We start from the raw sequence: 20217 nt of genomic DNA, 5'->3' as shown, positions 1-20217 counted from the left end.
AATGTCCACACTTTTTTGGTCTTTCATAGGGTGTCAAAAGTCTGTTACATGCTGGCTTTTAAATACTACCAAAACAGCCAGGTACTACCCTGACCTTGACCACTGTGATGGCTACATGGGTCAGACTTGTTCTATCCAGCACATCCCACAAATGATTTATTGGATTGTTAAGGCCTCAAACTCAATGTTGTGTTCCTCAGACCCTTTTTGAACCCTTTTTTGTGGTTTGCCAGGGCACATTATCCTGCTGAAGAGGGCACCACAACCAGGGAGTGACATTTCTATGAAGGGTACATTGTCCTCAGGAATGCTTGAATAAAACCGTGGCGTTCCCTTTTCCCATGGGGCATCCTGCCCGTGGTCAGATGCGGTAGATGAGACCGCAAAGACACGTCTCAGTAGCTTTGGGATCCTGGAGCACTGAGAGGCAGACTGAGGAATGATAACCTGCCTTGATATACATGTTTATATCAGTGAATATGACCACTAATTTAATGCTACTTCTACACATAATGAATGGGGTGTTGTGAGCTTTGTTTATTTATTCAGTTCAAATGTTTAATTCATATATTCCACATTTATATTAACTTAAAAGAGCTATCCATGGTGCTTATAGTAATGGGGGTGACATTACATATTCAATTGATACATTACACAATAAAGTCAAAATAATTGCACTGTAAAACACTAGTATTCACTGTCACCAGTATCACTAACTGCAACTCAGGACTGTTTTACTTTACTCTCCTATCATCATTTTTTTTCCATCGTTACCAGCACTAAGAGCACAATTTCACAAACGGGTCATTAAAAATAGACTCTGAAGTCCCAGGTGGACTCCTCACATGAAGCTCTTTCCAACCAAGCAGCCCCCAACATGAATTTCAATTTAAAACTGTAAATACACAAACTCACACTGTTGCTGGCGTGGCGTCTTTCTAGAGGCCTGTAGAGGCCTGTACAGTAACGGCCGCTCTTCACTGTCGGCTCAGTAAGTTTAAGATCACCTCAGCAGCACTCAAGATCATTAGCCGTCAGTTTATACATCAAGAAACGGAAGTGCGGCGGCGGCGGTGTGCTAACCTCGTTATCGTGCGGTGGGAGCTGGTGCAGGAGCTGCTTGAGGCGGTGCTTCTCGCCAATGCTGTTCACATACGGCACCTTGTCCTCTGGCAGGAAACTGTAGTACTGATGGACCTGCAAGGAGACAGAACCACCCATCAAATTTCAGCCACCTCTGCCAATGTCCATTGACTTTTAGGTGCAAGGCGGGAGAAAATTATAGAAGCAAAATCTTTTCACTTTAGCAATATTTAGAATTATAGCTGCTGTTTCATATCAGCATGAAGAAATGACAGGCAGTATGCCTGTAGTACATTTTTGAATATACAAGACTGTCCTGCTAATGAAGAGTATTACAATAAGTGACTGAAGAAATTGAAATAGTGGTTTATTACATAGATTTGAATTTTGTAGCATTAGAAATGTTACTAAGAATAATTGAAAAGGACCATTATATTGACAGATTAAAAACCACATTAGTTTGAATCATCCTTGCTTCTGACTTATGATCTGGTTGTTAGGGTTCATTTCACTCATCAGGGGGTAATACCCAACATCTTACAGCCCTGAATGGTGTCTTGGGTCTCCAAAGCCACATTCTATAATAAAAAGCAGTGACAGGAAATAACCAATCCCGCTTGCGAAACGGGAGTTGGCTGACGGGCAAAAATAAATCAAGTTCACACACAGAAGCTGGCAGTCACCAATCAACCTCTGATCTCTGATGGTCACCTCAAAATCTGATCAATTCCTGCAGTCTGAACTAGGCTTATATGGAGTTGTTAATGATAATTAAAGCCAAGAGGGTAGAAATAAAATGTTTTTTTTAGATATATTGAGGTCCAACTAGGGACAGTTTACATTTTGCCATCCTGTTCCTCCGGTCAGCTCTGTATGATTTGCTACAAGGGTGCTTATTGTTTTGGCCATCAAGCTGCCGTTTGGTCTCGCTGTTCATCAATTTCTCAGCAAAAGCCTATTTATGTCCCACAAGCTGTTCCAAGCACGTTCTCCGAATCATGACAGTAAATTGGGCAGAGACGCGTGTTGATAATTAAGGATCCGAGGACAAGAACGCCACGCAGATTCAGGAATAAGCAGTACAGTATGCAGCAGTAGGCCGCCGGAAGCCGGCTCGCTGCTGGCCCCAGCGCCACCGGCTGCAGCCTGAGCTCAGCTGGACGTGCCGCCGCAGCCATGTCTTTTGTTCGACTTCAGAAAGGAACGTCTCCGGCTGCTCCCGATGCTCTGGAGTCTGCGCGCGTGGCTGAGCCAGGGGTTATGGCAGTCCCGTGGGTTCATTGCTGAAGGAACCTAAGCGCACGCGATCCCACTTGTCGGTCACACTGGAGGAGACGTGGGTGGGGTGGGCGGGGATTGGTGGGTACGGGGACCCCAAGATAGGCACTTTTAATGCTGTTTACCTCAGCAAGTCTGAAAGACTTGAAAGAAAAAAAAGAAAAGAAAAAAGCTATTTGAAAATGCGGCCCTTTGTACTCCTCACATTTTCCGCCGACCGAATACTGCTGAGTAATTCAATATAGAGGGGAAATGTGACAAATGCGACGCGCGCCGCATCTTGTAATCTTCAAGCGGGGCGTTGTAGGGGCGTCCGACCTTGCCTGTTAAAAGCTTTATCTGTGTGGCTGATTGTGGACTGAATTTTATCCACTCATTACAGGAACCCGCGGGATCGTGCACACACCGAACACAGATCTCTTCATGGCCAGGTTCCGAGCGACACCGGCGCCCATGCAAAATGCATATCCCCATTTACGCTTTTCCAATGACTGAGCAGCCGCACCGACCTCCAACCGACGCCCGAAGCACAAAATAATACAGGAGGACATGGTGAATAATGCAGCGCCTGTAACTCCTACACTGCGCCAGCAGAAACGGTGATATGGAGGCTACGTGTGAAGGGGTGGGGAGTGGGTAGCGCAGCGGTGATGACGGGGAGGCTACAGGCTGGCAATAAAGGGGCGCTGTGGTACTGAATTAGACATATATCTCAGATGGAGTCTGGAGAGGCTTGTGTCTGAAAAGAAGACCCAGCAAGACAAATGCTGGACAGATGGAGAATTGAAGCGGTGGCCATTTTACCCCCAAACCCAGACGGAGAGTCAAAACAAGCTGTGCTTTTTAAAAAAAAAATTCTAGATATTCTGAGGTTATTATGTCTGATGCTTGTGCAAAATCCCATATCTCAAGTCTCATTTAGCTTTGGAAAAATACAGTCAAATGGCAGACAGGATAATAGCAGCTCTCTCTCCGTCACACACACACACACATACACACACAGAGAGTGTAAGGAGTTGTGTTGATCACACCATCAGCTATAAGTAAGAAATCTGCATATCAATATGCGCAGCATCAAAGGGAGGCATCATCCTCACAGTCTATTCAGGTCCAGCGGCATCATTCTTTCAACAAAGGTGTGTGTGTGTGTGTATGTGTGATGTTTACGTGTTGCTCGCATGTGTAACATACTCAACATAACCACGTGTGGGTGTATATATAAGCATGTGCATATGTGTGAAACTCTGTTAGCAATGTTGTTTTTTTTTTGTAGTTGTTTTTTTTGTGAGTGTGTGTGAGAGAGGATAGGAGGAAAGGAGAGAAAGTCGTTTCTGGCGCTGGGTCTGAAGAGCTCTGTCAGTATCCTGGCAACAGCCCATTGTGTACTTAGGAGGTGTGTGTGTGTGTGTGTGTGCGGGAGGCAGGTAATTGGCCGGACCGGATGAGCCTGGAGCTGATAACTGTGACACTGCCAACTGTAGATACCCTCAGAGATACTGGGATAATCACGGGGGGTGGGTGGCCACAATGAGGATGGGAAGGGACTTTGGGACATGATGATGCTCAAGTTAGTCGGTAGATTTTGGTGGATAAACACTGATTGCAGTCTCGTTGGGTGAACAAAGGAGGAGCAAGTGAACCATGACAGTGGACTTGCTGTCAAGCACTGCAGATGTACCACACACTGGACCTGAGTTTCCTCCCCATGTGCCATGTGATGAGAACTGGCCTGTATTCTGGGAGGTGTGCCAGAAAACTGGCCTGTTTGCTGGGAGCAGTTCAGTGTCACCATGACTGCGACATGTATAGGTGGTAGCAGTATAAAAGAAAAGTACAATGCTCTGTTTTTTTTTAGAATCATCAGAATCATTAAAGCAGAAGCCGTCTCAGCAGCCTTGTATAGTCTAGAGTGATGGTTTAAAATTTGTATATTCTGAACTACTGCATGTGAATTCAAGATTAAAGCCCTATTTGAAAAAAAAAATGCTGTATATTGCCTTGTGCACAGTATTGCTATGCATCATGATATACTGAATCATAACCCCCCCCAATACCATGATATGCAAATTTTCTTCAGACTCCTGTCACTAAGTCTAAAAGCTGCATTGACACACCACCTTGCATCCAAAATCTTGAGTTTCCAGATGTCATCGTCCCCGGACAGCTGAACATTCACACTCAAACATAATATTTACATCAAATTTAAGGCAGATGCCCCTGGTGTGTATCATAAATGCATATAGCTCTGTTATCAGGGCATAGTCCTAAGTCTGAATTCTGCTAATGTGCTCTTTTGAGAAAACAAACAGAACTTGCCAAATCACTGATAAAAAAAAATTACCAAAACAAAAAAGCCCTGCTCACTTGACCTTTCTCGTGTCTCACATGTGTCACGTCTTCAGCCAAGTTTCTCTCCCTCAATATCCTGTCTTCCTACTGCAGGACCCTCTTCATTCTTCTATTAAGATCCCTGGACCCCCTCTCTCTCTTCTCTCTTCCTCCCTCACTCTCTTTCACACACACACACACACACACACACATGGCCTTTCCTCGAGGACCCACGCTGTGTTGAGCTGAGGCACCGCCGCCGGGGGCCTCCAGGAGATTAATACTGTGGCCCCTCATTCATGTGCTGATAAATCCACTTTAGGACTTAATTAAAAATAACAAACTGGGCTCTATAAATAGGTTGATAACCCCAAAGCCCCTCATTGTCCGGCTCCACGCATCAGTGGGAGACGGAGTCCTGTCTGAGACAGCGGAGCACAATGAGTAATGCCATGCGAGGTGACGGAATTATTATGATACAGCGTCCATCTCTGGGGGTCTGTGACTACCCCCCCACTGGCTGAACAGCACATGGTGCACATGGTGAAATTTGTCCTCTGCATTTAACCCATCACCCTTGGTGAGCAGTGGGCAGCCATGACAGGCGCCCGGGGAGCAGTGTGTGGGGACGGTGCATTGCTCGGTGGCACCTCAGTGGCACCTTGGCGGATCAGCATTCGACCTTCTGATTACAGGGCCACTTCCTTAACCACTAGGCCACCACTGCCCCAGGTGCTGTATCTGCTGGTGAGCAGCATGATGATGCTACTACCATAATTCACTTTTTATTCACATTCTTGTGACCCGAGTAGCGTTTTTGTCCAGGACTTACAGTTTATCTACATGGTAAAATCATGCCTTACAGCTCCAGAAAATATTCCGATAATATTAAAATATATTACGAATTGACTAAAGTCCATGACAGTCAATTCATGTCAATTATTTCAACACCAACACACCTGACTCAACATGATGAGATACTGACTAGATGACCCCCTCAACCAAACCTCACCAACCAAGGAATGGTTTAAAAACTGGACTAAACTCTGTCCAGAACCATCTCCTTTCATGACTGTTGAAGCCATCCTCAGTTAAAATTAGATTATTTAAAAGTTTGTATAACTGTGTTTATTTAGTTGTTTAGAGACTGTAACATTTGATTTGGATTATTGTATTTTTTTAGCAATTTCATCTAATAAAAGTTATGATCACAATAGGAAATTAGGAAGATTCACATGTGATCAGTAGATCATGTTATATTTTAAACAGACACAATCCCACAAACAACTGACAATTGAGTGAATATGATGCTGTGGTCACTTTATTTTATCCAGGGTCATATTCCCATTAACACAATGCTCTTCAATGTCATCTGCTGCAAGCAAAGCAATGGACCCAGAACTCGGTTCCGCTGAACATAACCTAACGTCAGCCCATTCAAAGTCAATGAGAAGTGTCTACACAGGACTCAACCTATGACATGAGGTTTTCATACCTGTGAACATATGCAAAGTATGTATTAAGCATGCACAGCGTGTATGGCACCCATAAAAGCAAATTCATCTAACAACCCCAAATCTCACCTGTTCGGGTTTGAGGCCCGGGGGAACCCAAGCGTATTCCTCCAGCGCACAGCCTGAGTCGTCGTCGGATGTGGAGTTTCTCTGGAAGTCGTACATAAGCTTAGTAACTGCCTTCTCCATGTCCAGCGACATCACAGCCACGACATGCTGCCCCCCCCCCGAGCAGACACTCAACTCAGAGACCTTAGAGCCCAGAGACAGAAAGAGATGACACAGGGGACGTTAATGATTGTACATTTCAATCTTTTTGAGGCAACACTCACTGATTTTTTTGTCGGCTGAATTTCATATTCTCTGTGCAGGTACAAATCAAATATCTCATGCACCGTGCCGAATGACGGCAGTCATTAGGCGAAAGCATGGCTCTTGAACTCACTGCTCACTGAGTGAATAAGACATGCTAGGTCCAAAAGCTGGGTCGCACGGAGGAGGAATGAGGAAATTATGTACGGATGCACGTACGGAGCGGCGGGCGGACAGCCAGAGATCGCGCGTCCATTAAAATTCATGACAGCAGTCACAAACTGAGAAAATACAGGATCTGATGATGTCCCGCAGAATTGAAATGATCAGCAATCTTGCCCTCCTGGCCCAAAGCTGTCAGAATCGAAAATGAGCGCCAGCACACAGTGATACTTGTTCAGTATAAAACAATCTATTGAAAAGAGGGAGAATGGGGATTGTGGACACCTTTTAAATCAAAACACAGGTCAACAGTTCTCCTCCTGCAAATAAGGACTATAAGAGGGGTTTCCAGCTCTGTCTTCCACAGCCGGGTGCTGCAGCATTTCATCCCTTCTGTCCGTATAACTACTGTCCAGGGATTGTTAACAGATTAATCATCATGCAGCAGGTTGGAAGCCCCATGACCGGGATGGGACTGAGAACCATCCACACGCTCTCCACGACCATAAGCTCTCCTATCAGGGTCGCAGGGAAGCTGGAGCCCATCCCAGCAAGCCTCAGGCACAAGGAAAGGACAATGCCAGGAGCCAGACGTACATGCTCACACCGCGGCTAATGTACCTCACCCATGTGCACACGGTCAGAACAAGCCAACCCCTGAGAACACAGCAAATCTGCTAATGGTCCTTTCACACAAATGACAGGCTGCTAGGCCTGGCATAAAAACAAAAGAAAAGAGAAAAAAAGTGCAGGAACTGAACTCGAACAAACAATATAGTGCTGCTGGGTCGGCGTTGCATCCCATCCTTCTCTTGTTCTGACATTCAATGAAGAGAACCCATGAGATGTGACCCCTGTGCTCCATCTTGTTTGAACTGCACTCAGTGCCTTTAAATACTACCCTGCGTGGCCCTTTGAGTCTGCAGATATAGTGCCAAAGTAGCAAAGTTGGCCTTCACACAACAATGTTTCTTTCTACACAATGTACAGTCCACATATTGGACTGACCCTGAGCAGATGAGGTCCTACAGATGAAAAAAGGGGTTACCAGTCTTCAAGGGAGATAGTCCACAGGAAATGAAGGATGCATTTGTAGGAGTATTTGAAACTGGACAGAATTGCTGGCCAATTGGAATATATGGTCTTCAAATGGAGCCTTATGAGGTGGTATAGCCTCAAACTGGTTATAATGCATAGTACTGTCAATCCATAGCTATGCTATACTATCACCCATGTCTCAATATGCAAACATAGGAAGGAAATGGCTCTGCAATGCCAATACTGCACATCACAGACGACAGACCTTGGTAACAAGTCAAGCTGTGAATTGGACAGCGCTGTTCATTTGACATATTCTGTACATTTGTTCTTAGAAACTTGCTTCTTCCATCACTTCTGGATTTGTAGAGCACAAGCCGAGCATCTTGTCCAGGTTAAAATGGGTTTAAAATGCATACATGCTGGAAAAGCTCTACGCCTTATTGCATTATCTGGATGTGTTTGTCAGACTTTGAGAAGTTTAGTGCGAAGTAAGTCTGTGTATTATTCAAAATCTGGTTTTAATTGTCAAATTGTGATTTCTTAGAACCATTTGGAACCATTTACTCTGTTCTAACCTATATTGAGTACAATACTTTCAGGGGTGAAGAAAAGCTTTTTATGTTAAAGTATCAGTTTCATTTTGGCAATAAAAGTTTTAAAGTCTGTTCTGTTGCCTGAGAGTATTTGGCAGCCAGACATGAGGCAGCATCTGCTGTATAAGAAGCATATTGGCTCGGTGATTTATTAATTAATTGCTTACGTTTATTAGCTTACAGCTGGATTTATTAGGGTAACATACGTTCCTGCAAGATGAGGGACTATATTAGAGTCAATTTAAAACCACAAAGGAGCTCTGATGTAATATGAATTGTTCTGGCGTGAGCTTCTCTCCTCCTTGCTCTAGGGTACACCTGCGGGTGAGCAAGCGCCTGTTCACACCACAGGCTTGGTGGCTTCACTATGGCGTCACTGTCACTTACGTGGCATCACCGTGACATCACACTACTGCTTTCCAAACAACCGCTCTCGTTGTCACACATACACACCTCCAAATGCTATTTTAGCACCTCGCTTTGTGCTTAGGGTGAACTCATCCTGTGACAGCAGCGCTGGCGTTCCATCAGCAGGAGCAGAAGAAACAGAAAAGAAGAGAGATGACGGATGGATCAAGGGAAGGATAGTCACGTGGGAGTTAAGTAGAAATGGTCAGGTGGCGGGAATCACACAGTGCCACAACACAACGTACAGGAATGGGTCTCGATAATCTGCGGCGAACCAGAGCGATAGAGAGCTGCTGAGTGATGATCTGTAAAAAAAAAAAAAAAGAAAGAGAGAGGTTTCGAGACCAGCTGATCTTCCCACACTGGAGCCTAAACGCTTACTGCGACACACACTCGTCCAGCCTACAGAGACACTGTGCAAAAGGAAAAGCTTGATACAGACCTGCTAAAGACCCTGGCTTCCCCTCTGAATCCAGCCAACACAAAATCACAGAGAGAGAATAGAGGAAGAGAACGCGAGAGAGAGAGAGAGAGAGAGAGAGATGCAGCAGAAATGCGATGAAATGAAGAAAGAGAGCATAAAAAAGGGTTGCTAATGCAGAGCTGAAAGAAATTATTTTCTCTTTCACGTGTCAGGCTTAATCCAGCCCTCCTCATGCGTGTTTGTGTGGGGGCGTGTGAGAGAATGAGGGAGCAAGAAAGAGACGAGAGAGAGAGAGAGAGGAAGAGAGAGGAAGAGAGAGAGAGCAAGAAAGAACTCTTATTTATGTAAAAGGCAAAATGAGTGGACATTCTAGGCTAAAGCAGAGAGCCTGCTCATTGATCCTATCATATTAACTGTTTACACACACACACACACACACACACACACACACACACACACACACCCCTCAAAGGCTGTTTTCACATTTACTTCATCATGAAAATAAAACTAATCAGACTGTGGCACATCCAATCAGCTAAATTGCTATTTCATTTCCCCCATTTAATGAAACACAGCTTCCAGCAGCAGATCCTCCCAACATCATCCTCGTGAGTTAATGGTCGTTACGACGTCATCGCTTCCTTTTTCTATTGTTTAGCATTGGGTAGAAGTGCATTAGTTGGTTTCTATATTTGCAAATAAAGCCACTAAACAGCCAGCCCGGCAGACACACGAGGAACGCTGCAGCAACCCTCACCAGAGGGTTGTCTTTCGGGGTCTTGTGAGCCTGCTCTCGACTCAATCAGCACCAACAAACAGCGGCCCTCGAGAAATGACAAATGCTTCGTAATGGCCCTCTAATTGTGGCGGCTTTGTCGATTACAGGCCGTCATTAAGAAGGCGCGCATGCACTGCTGTATTCTCAGCTGTGCGGCTGCACTCTGCAGGGTTATCGCCGCCGGTGCTTTTACCAGTGAGTCAGTGCACAAGTCATTGTGCCCTCTTGTACCATTTATACTCACCAGATTAGTCACAGAAGGCATAAAACTGGCTTTGAATGGGGGGGGGGGCAAGGGGTGACCAGCTCCCCATTTAGAAGAATGAACTCTCCTGCAAAGGTCTTCTAAAGTCATCGTGGAATTGAGACAGTTCCTTCACACTGAAATTGAAGTGCCTAGATGACATTGACGCTGTGGTAAACGATGCAGTTTTGATTTGTTCCATTCCACTATGCTTCATGCAAGTAAGGAAATGACTACATGGATAATTAGATGGAAAAAGCTTCCAAGTTCCCCAAAACAACACAGAACAAGGTCACTTAGCAACAAGGTCACCTTTGGTCATATAGGATAACCTTGTTACACTCAACATCTGATAAAAATCTGTTTAATATATTTATGCGAGTGCATCTATGTCCTCCCGTTCTACTGCTAAATGAAAAGTGACTTGTGTAATTTTTGACACAGAAGTTTGCACTTTTCTCAAGTGACATTGTTTATGTGGCTGTCTTCGCCAAGTTTCTAAACTGACTCACCCAGGTCAGGATCACAGGAAAGCTTGAATCTATTCCATTCACTGGGCACTGGGCAGGCCCAGTGCTTCTTCTGATGATTGCATTGGGGATGACACTGATAACATTCCACACTAATCAGCCATTCAGGCGTCTATAACGCACAGGGACACCATCACCCTGGACGTGTAATCACAGGGCAAATGGAATCGACTCTTTCTGATTTCTCATGCGAATACTAGCCTGGATGTCTAAGAAAATCAATGCTGTCAACGTCTTCTTTTAAATCACAGACCATGCGAACCTGGGAAAACCTTACATTTATGGCTCTTATAAAGCAATTTTCTCCGGGTCGTCTGATTCTGATTCTTATGCAGAGCCACCCTTTCACCTTTTTCTGTCTAGAACCCAAGATGGATTCCTCTCCATTAGAGAAAATATTTTCCAGCAGACCATTCCCTCGGGTAGAGCTGCCACTGAGTCAAATGTATAAATGAACGCAGTGATTAGTATAAGTGAGGCGTCAGCGGTGCAAACTGGCCTGAGGTATAAATGTATCCAACAGCCATTATGACCCCCACCTCCTTCTCTAACACATTAATCGTTCTGATTGGCTACATGATTTTATTCCAGCCTCTAATTGTGATTCATTGTCTAAGTTGGTTTAAAAATGGACAATCAGGCTGAAAGGGAATGAATGATTCCCCTTATAGCCACTTTTTCAATAGAAAAAGCATGGAATTCAATAAAAAATAAAAAAAAGGAAATGTGCATGTTGGTTTGTTTTGTAGTGTTACAGAACGGGAAGATCATTACATTTCTACATTAAATTGTTTCTGTACGACTTTGCACGACCCAATAGACTCACTAGCAATTGTGAACTGCTGAATTGTACTGTACTGGCAGCCAGATTTGTTTGTCATATTCTGAAATCTGATGAGCCCAGGTAAATAGGGAGGAGGAACTTTTCCCTGTTGTGTGGACAACCATCCGCTGTGCTGACCCCAAAGTGGAGAAGCCAGAGAAACTCTACTTTCTTAGCTCTACTTTTTTAAAATGTGCTTTCAAGAAGACCTTGCATCTTAAATTATCTATTTATTTCTAAACGAATTCATATTTATTTGTGACAATAAAGCTTTTTGTCTTATAAAAATAGTCTGGTTTCCTTTTTGCACACACACACACACACACACACACACACACACACACACACACACACACATAGATGGAAAGAGAGAGCTTATCTAGTGACATTTCAATTCCACTTTATCTGAACTAACATTGGCCCTGCATTAATGTTTAAAGATAATGGCCAGGGTCTGTCTGACTGCTGCTTCATTAAGTAGCAGAGTGACGCTGAGCCACTGGCATTCCAGAACTCTCCTCTCTCTCAGCACCAGGGTTCTGGTCGCCATAGAGCTCGGCTCAGCACAGCGAGTCTCCGTGGAAACCCTGTGCAGCCAGCCCCATCTTCTGCTGAGTGAGAATCGGGGCGGGAGGGGCCAAAAACAGGATATCCGTCATTTGCTGAAGTGGTGGCGAGCAGGGCGCAGTTAATGAATACAGGGATCAGAGAAAGCTAGACACACACCAAACCTTGTCCACCGACCACACACACACACAGAACCCTGTCCACAAGCACAGTTTGCAGAGTCAATTAAACATACAGGCACACACACACACACACTGGCCATACACACAGTTTGTCTTGTCAATTTGCCACAAAGACACATATGGAAAGAGAGCTCTGAGGAAAGTTCATCACTCATCACTGTCGGTCGTTCTTTAATCAGTCGGCAATCCAAACACTCCTCCACTGCAACACTTGGCCCTCCTCACCTCCCTCCTCTTCCTCCGCACCAGACAGCAGGATGAGATGCTGCCACGGTAACTAAAGACAGTTGTGGCCAAGTGACAGAGGAAGGAACTTGATATATTTTTCAAAAAATATTTCAAAAAATCCATCTTAATAATTGTGAAAATAGTCTGACCAGCCAGACCAAACATGATGTACCAAACATGGTGTTCCAGAGGGGAATAAATAACTGTACAATGACAACCAACCAGCTCTAATGTAATGTAAATGAGCATAACAAACCTGTTTTCTTCCTGGAAGCAATTACAAACCATTCTGAAACATGAATCAATTACCTTCGCTTTAGCTTCTTTCTTTAGAAAAAGTCACTTATTTTTACTAAAAAATAAATAGCATTATATTATCAAGGCAATAAGCTATGTGGAGCCATTAGTCATAAAATAGACCAGGGACTGTTTTTTTTCTTTCACTTGCATTCCTATTATCTGGCAATTTGCAATTAGTACCCTCATTTCATCTAAATTGTTCGCACAAAAAAAAATTGTTGACTCATTTTCCCGCAGCACGAGTTCAGTGCCTGGGTCATATAATTGAGCCCCTGATTAGCTAATGAAGGTACAATATGCTGATATGTCAAACCCAAATGTGTCTCCATCCTTGAGTTTTTAAGCACAGGACCTACTGTAATTGATATTTCATTGATTAATCTATTAGGTGGTTGTTTTAAAACAGACAGAGAAAGACATGAAATATCATGAATAATAGAGTTTTATATTGGATGTTAGCTAAAATATAAAAATTGAATTTATGTTATGATGTAACATGAAAACAAATGAACTGGATGGTGCTAGTATGGACATTGGAAAAATGGGCAGGGATTGGCCTAGCAGGTAAGGACGTGGACACATAGGGCGTGGGTTCAAATCCCAAACTGCCACGGTGCCACTGAGGTCACCTTGGGCAAGGTAGGTTTTGTTGTGTGCACCTTTTTAATAATAACAACCACTTAAATTTGCACAAAATTAAGTCATGCATGTTTTAGATTTAGACAATCAAGTCTAGTGCAGTGTTGTTTGCATTATTTTCTAGTGCAGTGTTGTTTGCATAATTATCTTTTATCTAAGAAACAATTGGATTTTTGCAGCAAATCACACATAAAAATAAATAAAAATAAACCAATCTCTTCTAATCAACAAACCACCAGCTGACATGCTGAAGCGTATTTGAGGAGGTTATCAGCCTTTAACAACACTGCTGTAACTACTGATTGTAAGGTGCTCTGGATAAGGGCGTCTGATAAATGCCATGTAGGCTGTAAATGTAGGCTGTGGACATTCAAATTTACTCACCATGTCTCTCATTCCATGCCACTCAACATCTAATCGTAACATTTATCGTCAAACACATCAAATAGATGAAATTAAAATGTTGATTTTGCCCATTTTGTGCTTGTTAGTATTCAAGGACCCTAGGCATCTTCTCAGGGGCAGTGGTGGCCTTTAGGGGCAGTGGTGGCCTAGCGGTTAAGGAAGCGGCCCCGTAATCAGAAGGTTGCCAGTTCGAATCCCAGATCTGCCAAGGTGCCATTGAGGTGCCACTGAGCAAAGCATCGTCCACACACACTGCTCCCCGGGCTTCTGTCATGGCTGCCCACTGCTCACTCAGGGTGATGGGTTAAATGCAGAGGACACATTTCACTGTGTGCACTGTCTGCTGTGCTGCTGTGTATCAATCACTTCACTCACTGACAATCACTTCACTTTAACTTCTCTGCAATCAGTCAAGCATCAGTGTCGGCGTGATGGTGCACCATAAAGTACATTAACAAGTAGTTAATCACATGAATGTAAGCAGGATCAGGGCTTAACATCTAGTTTCTGTGAGATGCTTAAGTTGTTTCTTTGAGAATAATTAATTTTTTAAATAAATTCTAAAACATGTAGATTATGCCTTATGGTGTAAAAAACAGAGCATCAATATTCATTTTTTAATATCAACCATCACACAATTTTATAGATTTGTAACCATTTTGCCATGTATCATTAAATCCATATTTATAATTTATTCTCTTCAAAAGAACATTGTTCTGCTGTGTAATTTCTGCTTAAAACTAGTCACTGCCACACATTGTCCAGTGGTCTATTACTTTCATTAAATGGTGCAAAAGCTATTTTTTAGATATAAAATCAATACAAACTATTTCTTAGCCAAGATATGTAGTTCATTAACAAGTTGCGGTTGCCATGGCAATGCATCAGCGAAAGCAGCATAAGCATTTGTTCCTGCAAATGCCCATTTTCCAGAGCAAGCTATCAGTCTGGTTTGGCTGCATGTATAAGAGCATCATGCCCCTTACTAACCCACACTTAACACACACACATGGATCAAATCACTAAATGAAAGCTAACTACACATCCACACAGGGATTAAAATGGCACCCCCTGCACAGATCACCTCAAGGCCAATTCCCACTGTAATCCAATCAGGGTGGCTAATCCGGAAAAGGGATTGATAGTCTGTCTCTGTGTTGTGTGTGAGTCAGAGCGTGCACTAAATGGAAAGTGCGTAAAGTGTGAGGGCTGTGCCACTGCAACGAAAGAGGGAACAGAACAAAGGGGTAGGAAAAAAGCAAGACGAAGGCAACAGAGGATTAATAACAAAATCCCATGTAAGAGTCGCATTAGGCCGATCTGCAGCATCACCATGAGTGAGCTAATGAGTGAGAAGGCAGGCAAGAAAGAATGAGACAGACGGGCAATGTTCAGCCACCGATTATTTGATTGGTTTTTGTTTTTTTGGTTTGAGACCCTTACAACAGAGAGTAAAATAGATGTAGATTATACATTTACAAGCTCCTAAGGTAATAAATATTCAAACTGTGTAACTGCATATATGAAACAATTTTCTAAAGGGGTAACCTAGCCTTCTCCTAAATTTAAGAACATTTATTTATTTTATGTATGTCCCACAAACATAGTTTAAACCAAACCAAGGGTGTATCATTTTGATAATTATTAACATAAAGATATAATTGTTTTGCCAGTGCTGTGCATGAATCCATTCAATAGAGATATGTTTTCCACACTGATGAATGTGAAGGCTGATGAAATGACTAATGTTTATGTGAGAATGAACAGTTTTTCAGCACTCTAAAAAAGTAGTGTCAGTACCCAATTCACTCTGATTGCTCCATCCATTCTGCACAAGTGCTCTATACATCTGGAACAGGTCAGCCAATGAGGATGAATAATTTCTGATTTGACAAACCAGCATGGCTGGTACACAGTGGTACACATGCATTTTTTGAGATGAAGTTTGTTTGAACGATTCAATCAGTTTTGTTAACAAACAAGAGTAGATTCAGCCTAAAAAATAAAAAATTGCTTATTACAAAATCAATGTACATACTCTAGATCATTGTATATAGTTATTGTAACTGTGAAATGTATTCTACATAAAAACAGAACATTGAATGTCAACTCTTTCATTATTTGGAAGAACTAGCTATTGAAATAGCTATTTTAAGTGTAAACTAGTACAGCACAGTGTTACTATTAGTAAGTGAAGTGAAACACTGCAGCACAGCACACAGTGACACAACGAAATGTGTCCTCTGCTTTTAACCATCACCCATGGTGAGCAGTGGGCAGCCATGACAGGTGCCCGGGGAGCAGTGTGTGGGGACGGTGATTTGCTCAGTGGAACCCTGTCGTATCGGGATTCAAATCGGTAAGCTTCTTCCTTACCTGCTAGGCCACCACTGTACCCTAGTAATAGCAATGAGTATTAATTAGAAGTGGAAATAAGTAGTAATAGTTTTTCATTATGAAAATGACAGGCCATCCCACAAGCACCTGCACACACACACACACACATACACACACAGACCAGCTGGCAGAAGAGAGCACATCGCTCTACATTTTACACTCAGCAATTTTTGTTTTGTGTGTGTGGCTGAAGCATTTGTGTCTCGGGCCGCTGGGTAAAATGCAAGGGTTAGCATCTTTGAAATATAACATGCGGTGCCAAACACAAACACACACACACACACACACACACACACACACACACACACCAAAAAATGTGAGAGAGAGGGAGAATCACACAGAAGCTGCCAAATTCACTCTAAGCCTTCAGATCCCGATTCCAGATGAATGGGAGACAAGGGCATATGCCTTTCTAATTTTACTGGTACAGAGGAACCGCAAAAAACTTCAAAAGGACACACACACACACACACACGATCTGTGATTCCACAAACTGTAAGAGTGCAGCATCAGTAGAATCTTACATAACACTCATCTGGCTGGATACGGTGCGGTGATCCTAATAAGGACTGCCAGGGCCTAAAGATAAAACACGCCACCAAAGGCACCACAGAACACACACGCACACACACACACACACACACACACACACACACCTTCTTTTGTGTTTTCTGTGGCTATCCTTGACGTGTTAATTGCCAGAAGACTGCTGCAGAACACTCCTTGGCTCACCCCTCCCTGAAAAAGAACATTTCTCTGCCACTGAAGGCTGTAATTACACACTGACAAATTTCTGCTCCTTTCAAACACAATCTGAAGAAAAAAAACAAAAAAAAACGTGCACACACTTTCTTTTGCTTCCTCCTCCTCCTCCTCTCTCTCTTTCTCTCTCTCTCTCTCTCTCTCACACAGACACACACACACACACATACATACACACACACACACACACACACACACAGTGTGTGGGATGCCCTGAAATAGAAGTACCCTCTCACAGCAGGCTACTGGGCCAAAGGATTGAGTACAGCACAGCGGATGGGGGCTGGATGGATTATAGGTTTTCGTTGCTCTAGGTGTGGTGCCAAATAAGTAAGATCCTTCTGCCAAAGTGTCCCCCTCCCCAATCTGGCCCCCCATCTTCGGAGACAGGTGGTATAATGAATGTGTGAAGCGAATAAACAAATACAGAGAAGGGTGCTCGCTCTCTTTACAGCAAAAAAAAGCAAGAAATATAACAATGCAGGACACAGAAATGCACAGATGAACACACATATCCACACGAAACCAGAATCCAGATCAGTCCCCCGGCGGGCAGTGATTCAGAGGATGACGTTAAAGTGTGTTCGGAACACTTCCAACACTCTCGCATGCTCGCGGGCGGAATCTTTAATCTAACATACATTACTATTCCGGCAGAGCCTGGAGAAGAGCTTGTTGCTATGCCCGTTTTATCCTCTTCCTCTCCTCCTTTTGCCCTGTTTCTCTTTCACTCACTCCCTCCCTCTCACAGACCCCCCCCATCATCCTCGATATGCTCTCTCTCTCTCTCTCTCTCTCTCTCCAGAACTCTCTCCTCCCACTCATACCTGACAGCTGCGAGGTAAAGTTTCCACCACAATGTTCCGTTCACCTGCTGAACCCTTGCAGGTCATTCATGATGACCACACACTCACCTCACCTCGCACTAAAATCCATACCATACCTGTGAGAACAGGCGGTCTACGAATTATGTCTACGTATTATAAACGTATCTGTTACATACTGTTGTGGAACTATATTTACATTATCCAGAGCCACATACAATCAGTAGTTACAGGGACAGTCCCCCCCTGGAGACACTCAGGGTTAAGTGACACAATGGTAGTAAGTGGGCTTTGTTTGTGGTCTTCTAGTTCATAGGCGAGTGTGTTACCCACTAGGCTACAACCACACTACATAGCACACGGGAGAAGGGGGGGGTGTTTGCTAATGTCACACTCACTAAGCTGAACATGAGAACCCTTGTATAAATGTCCCGATAATCTCTCTGCATGTTTGGCTTGGCCGTGGTCCCGACATGTCTACAGCAGGGAAGTGCACAGTCATACCCCGTGGACGACGAGTATTAGGATTGTAAAGATGTGAGAGGTGGGTAGTTCGAAATAACAATACAAAATGGTAGTTTGTTCCTCTTTCTCGAGATACAGAAAACTAGCAGACATGTTTTGTGTGTTAGTGTAAATCCTGAGGATGCCACTGGTCCTTACACTAGCACAAAAGCCGCCATGCTAAAAAAGCAGTGCTGTGCTAGGCACCAGTTTGAAAATAGTGCTATATGTTTAAAAGGAGGTGGCATCAGCAGATGACGAAGCCTAAACCGCAGTAATGAATCAATCTTTTTTTGGGGAAGTTGCAGACCGGCCACCACCAAAAGCACCCTCCCCACCGAGCCCTTTAGCTGAAAAGCAGGAACATTTCCTGCTTATGAGGACATTTGGTTCTCACTAAGATAAGGATAGGAGGACACACACATTCACAACACACACAGAAATCCACAAGACACTCTCTCGCCGACTGATTTCCCAGCGCCACAAAGTGTACGTGTGGAGGAGAGGGGTTCTGGCTGCTTCTGATGGATGCGGCTAATTTGGTGCTGTTCGACCAAATAGACAAAAAATGAATGCAAGAAACCCACAAAGCAGCAGTCATGTGACCATGACTCACGTGCTCCTAAAGGTTCTGCTACATCTGCACCTTCCTCTAACAGCCTACACAGATCACGTTTTCTTCGAGCACGCTGAATAACAGACCTTCAACAGGAGGCTTTTCTCTAACGCCACAATGGGCTCCTTTTTCTCTTTTTAGTTCCTCTTACTCTGTTCTCAATGTGTCTTCTCTCAGCTAATAATGATTTCTGGCAGGTTATTAGGCCTCCTAACATGTGATTACTTGTAACGGCCCTTTAACAATGATCTCTTACCATCTGGGCGTTAGCGCTGTGCTGATGGGGCCCTGTCAGGGTTCTCTGCGTACCCGGCTGTTGTCTGCGCTCTTGGTCCATTTCGCAGCCGATTTAAAAAGGCACGAGTAATACAACGAGGAAACATCATTTCCCATTTCCTGAGATGGTGCTCTGAGAACGGGGCGAAGCAAAAGACAAAAGGTTCAGGCAAAGCTTTAAATCGATTGTTTGCCGGCTGAAAGGGAGTGCCGTTAGGTACGAGGGCTTTCATTTACCGCCGAACATCATCCGTGAGCTCCACGCGACAGGATCTTAAAAGGGTAGAAACTCAGAAACACAGGCAATCCTAACAAAGGCGTGGAAAACTTGTTGGACACATGACTCATTTAAGCCCAGTCTTGTCTCATTGTCAGAGTGATTTTTTTTTGTGTGTCTTTTTTGTTGTTCTTTTTTTTTTATTCAGTATTGCCTGTATTGTCTCTCGGCGCTGTGAACAAAAGAGTAGTAATAACTCACGTCAGCATCAAAGACTCACCATTAAAAAGTGACACCCTTCCATTTGCTAAAATACGAAGACAATGCTCCGGAGACAAACCGAGAAATCTCTGTACGTCAAGAGGCTGGCAGAGAAGGCCGACTGGGAGAATTACAGAGCAGGAGGGATGGAGGGGAGCTGGAGGGAACTGGGATTTTTATCCTACCTACAAATAAATCGGAATCAGAGTCACGTTTAAAGGCATTACACTGTATACACAACAAGTGCTAACATGCATATTGTGTGGAATTGCACAAAAAATATATATTTGTATATTTTCCGGGGTTTAAATTTAACCGTATCAAACAATTATTTAGCAAAACCTTACAAAGTTGGGATATGTGTGTCATTGATTAGAATTTTTCTTTTCACTTTTCTGTTGTTTGATGTATTCCATTTTCCCTCCAGGTGAGTGAGGACGATCCATATCTAGTGATTTAATGTAACATCGGAGATTGCTAGATGGCATGATTTTATTCCATTGCGCTCATTTTTAGGCAGC

General features: G+C 43.5%; 1 protein-coding gene across 5 annotated transcripts in view; it reads right to left on the bottom strand.

The window, feature by feature from the left end:
* prickle2a (prickle homolog 2a) overlaps nucleotides 1-20217 on the bottom strand; it is a 65607-nt gene that overhangs the window by 8034 nt on the left and 37356 nt on the right. For 2 of the 5 annotated variants that reach the window (XM_028994490.1, XM_028994489.1), the window contains 2 exons: nucleotides 6273-6455; nucleotides 1084-1197 (listed from right to left, as the gene is read on the bottom strand). In XM_028994490.1, the coding sequence (XP_028850323.1) occupies nucleotides 1084-1197; nucleotides 6273-6404 (246 nt within the window). In that variant the 5' untranslated portion in view covers nucleotides 6405-6455. Of the gene's footprint in view, nucleotides 1-1083; nucleotides 1198-6272; nucleotides 6456-8764; nucleotides 8828-8964; nucleotides 8990-9161; nucleotides 9237-19198; nucleotides 19332-20217 lie in introns of those variants that run through there. The other 3 variants (XM_028994491.1, XM_028994487.1, XM_028994492.1) reach the window with 3 other exon arrangements.

This window comes from Denticeps clupeoides, chromosome 10 (genome assembly GCF_900700375.1).
Source record: "Denticeps clupeoides chromosome 10, fDenClu1.1, whole genome shotgun sequence".
Taxonomy (NCBI): Eukaryota; Metazoa; Chordata; class Actinopteri; order Clupeiformes; family Denticipitidae; genus Denticeps; species Denticeps clupeoides.
The sequence above is the reverse complement of the archived record's forward strand: the minus strand, read 5'-3'. Positions and strand labels throughout refer to the sequence as shown.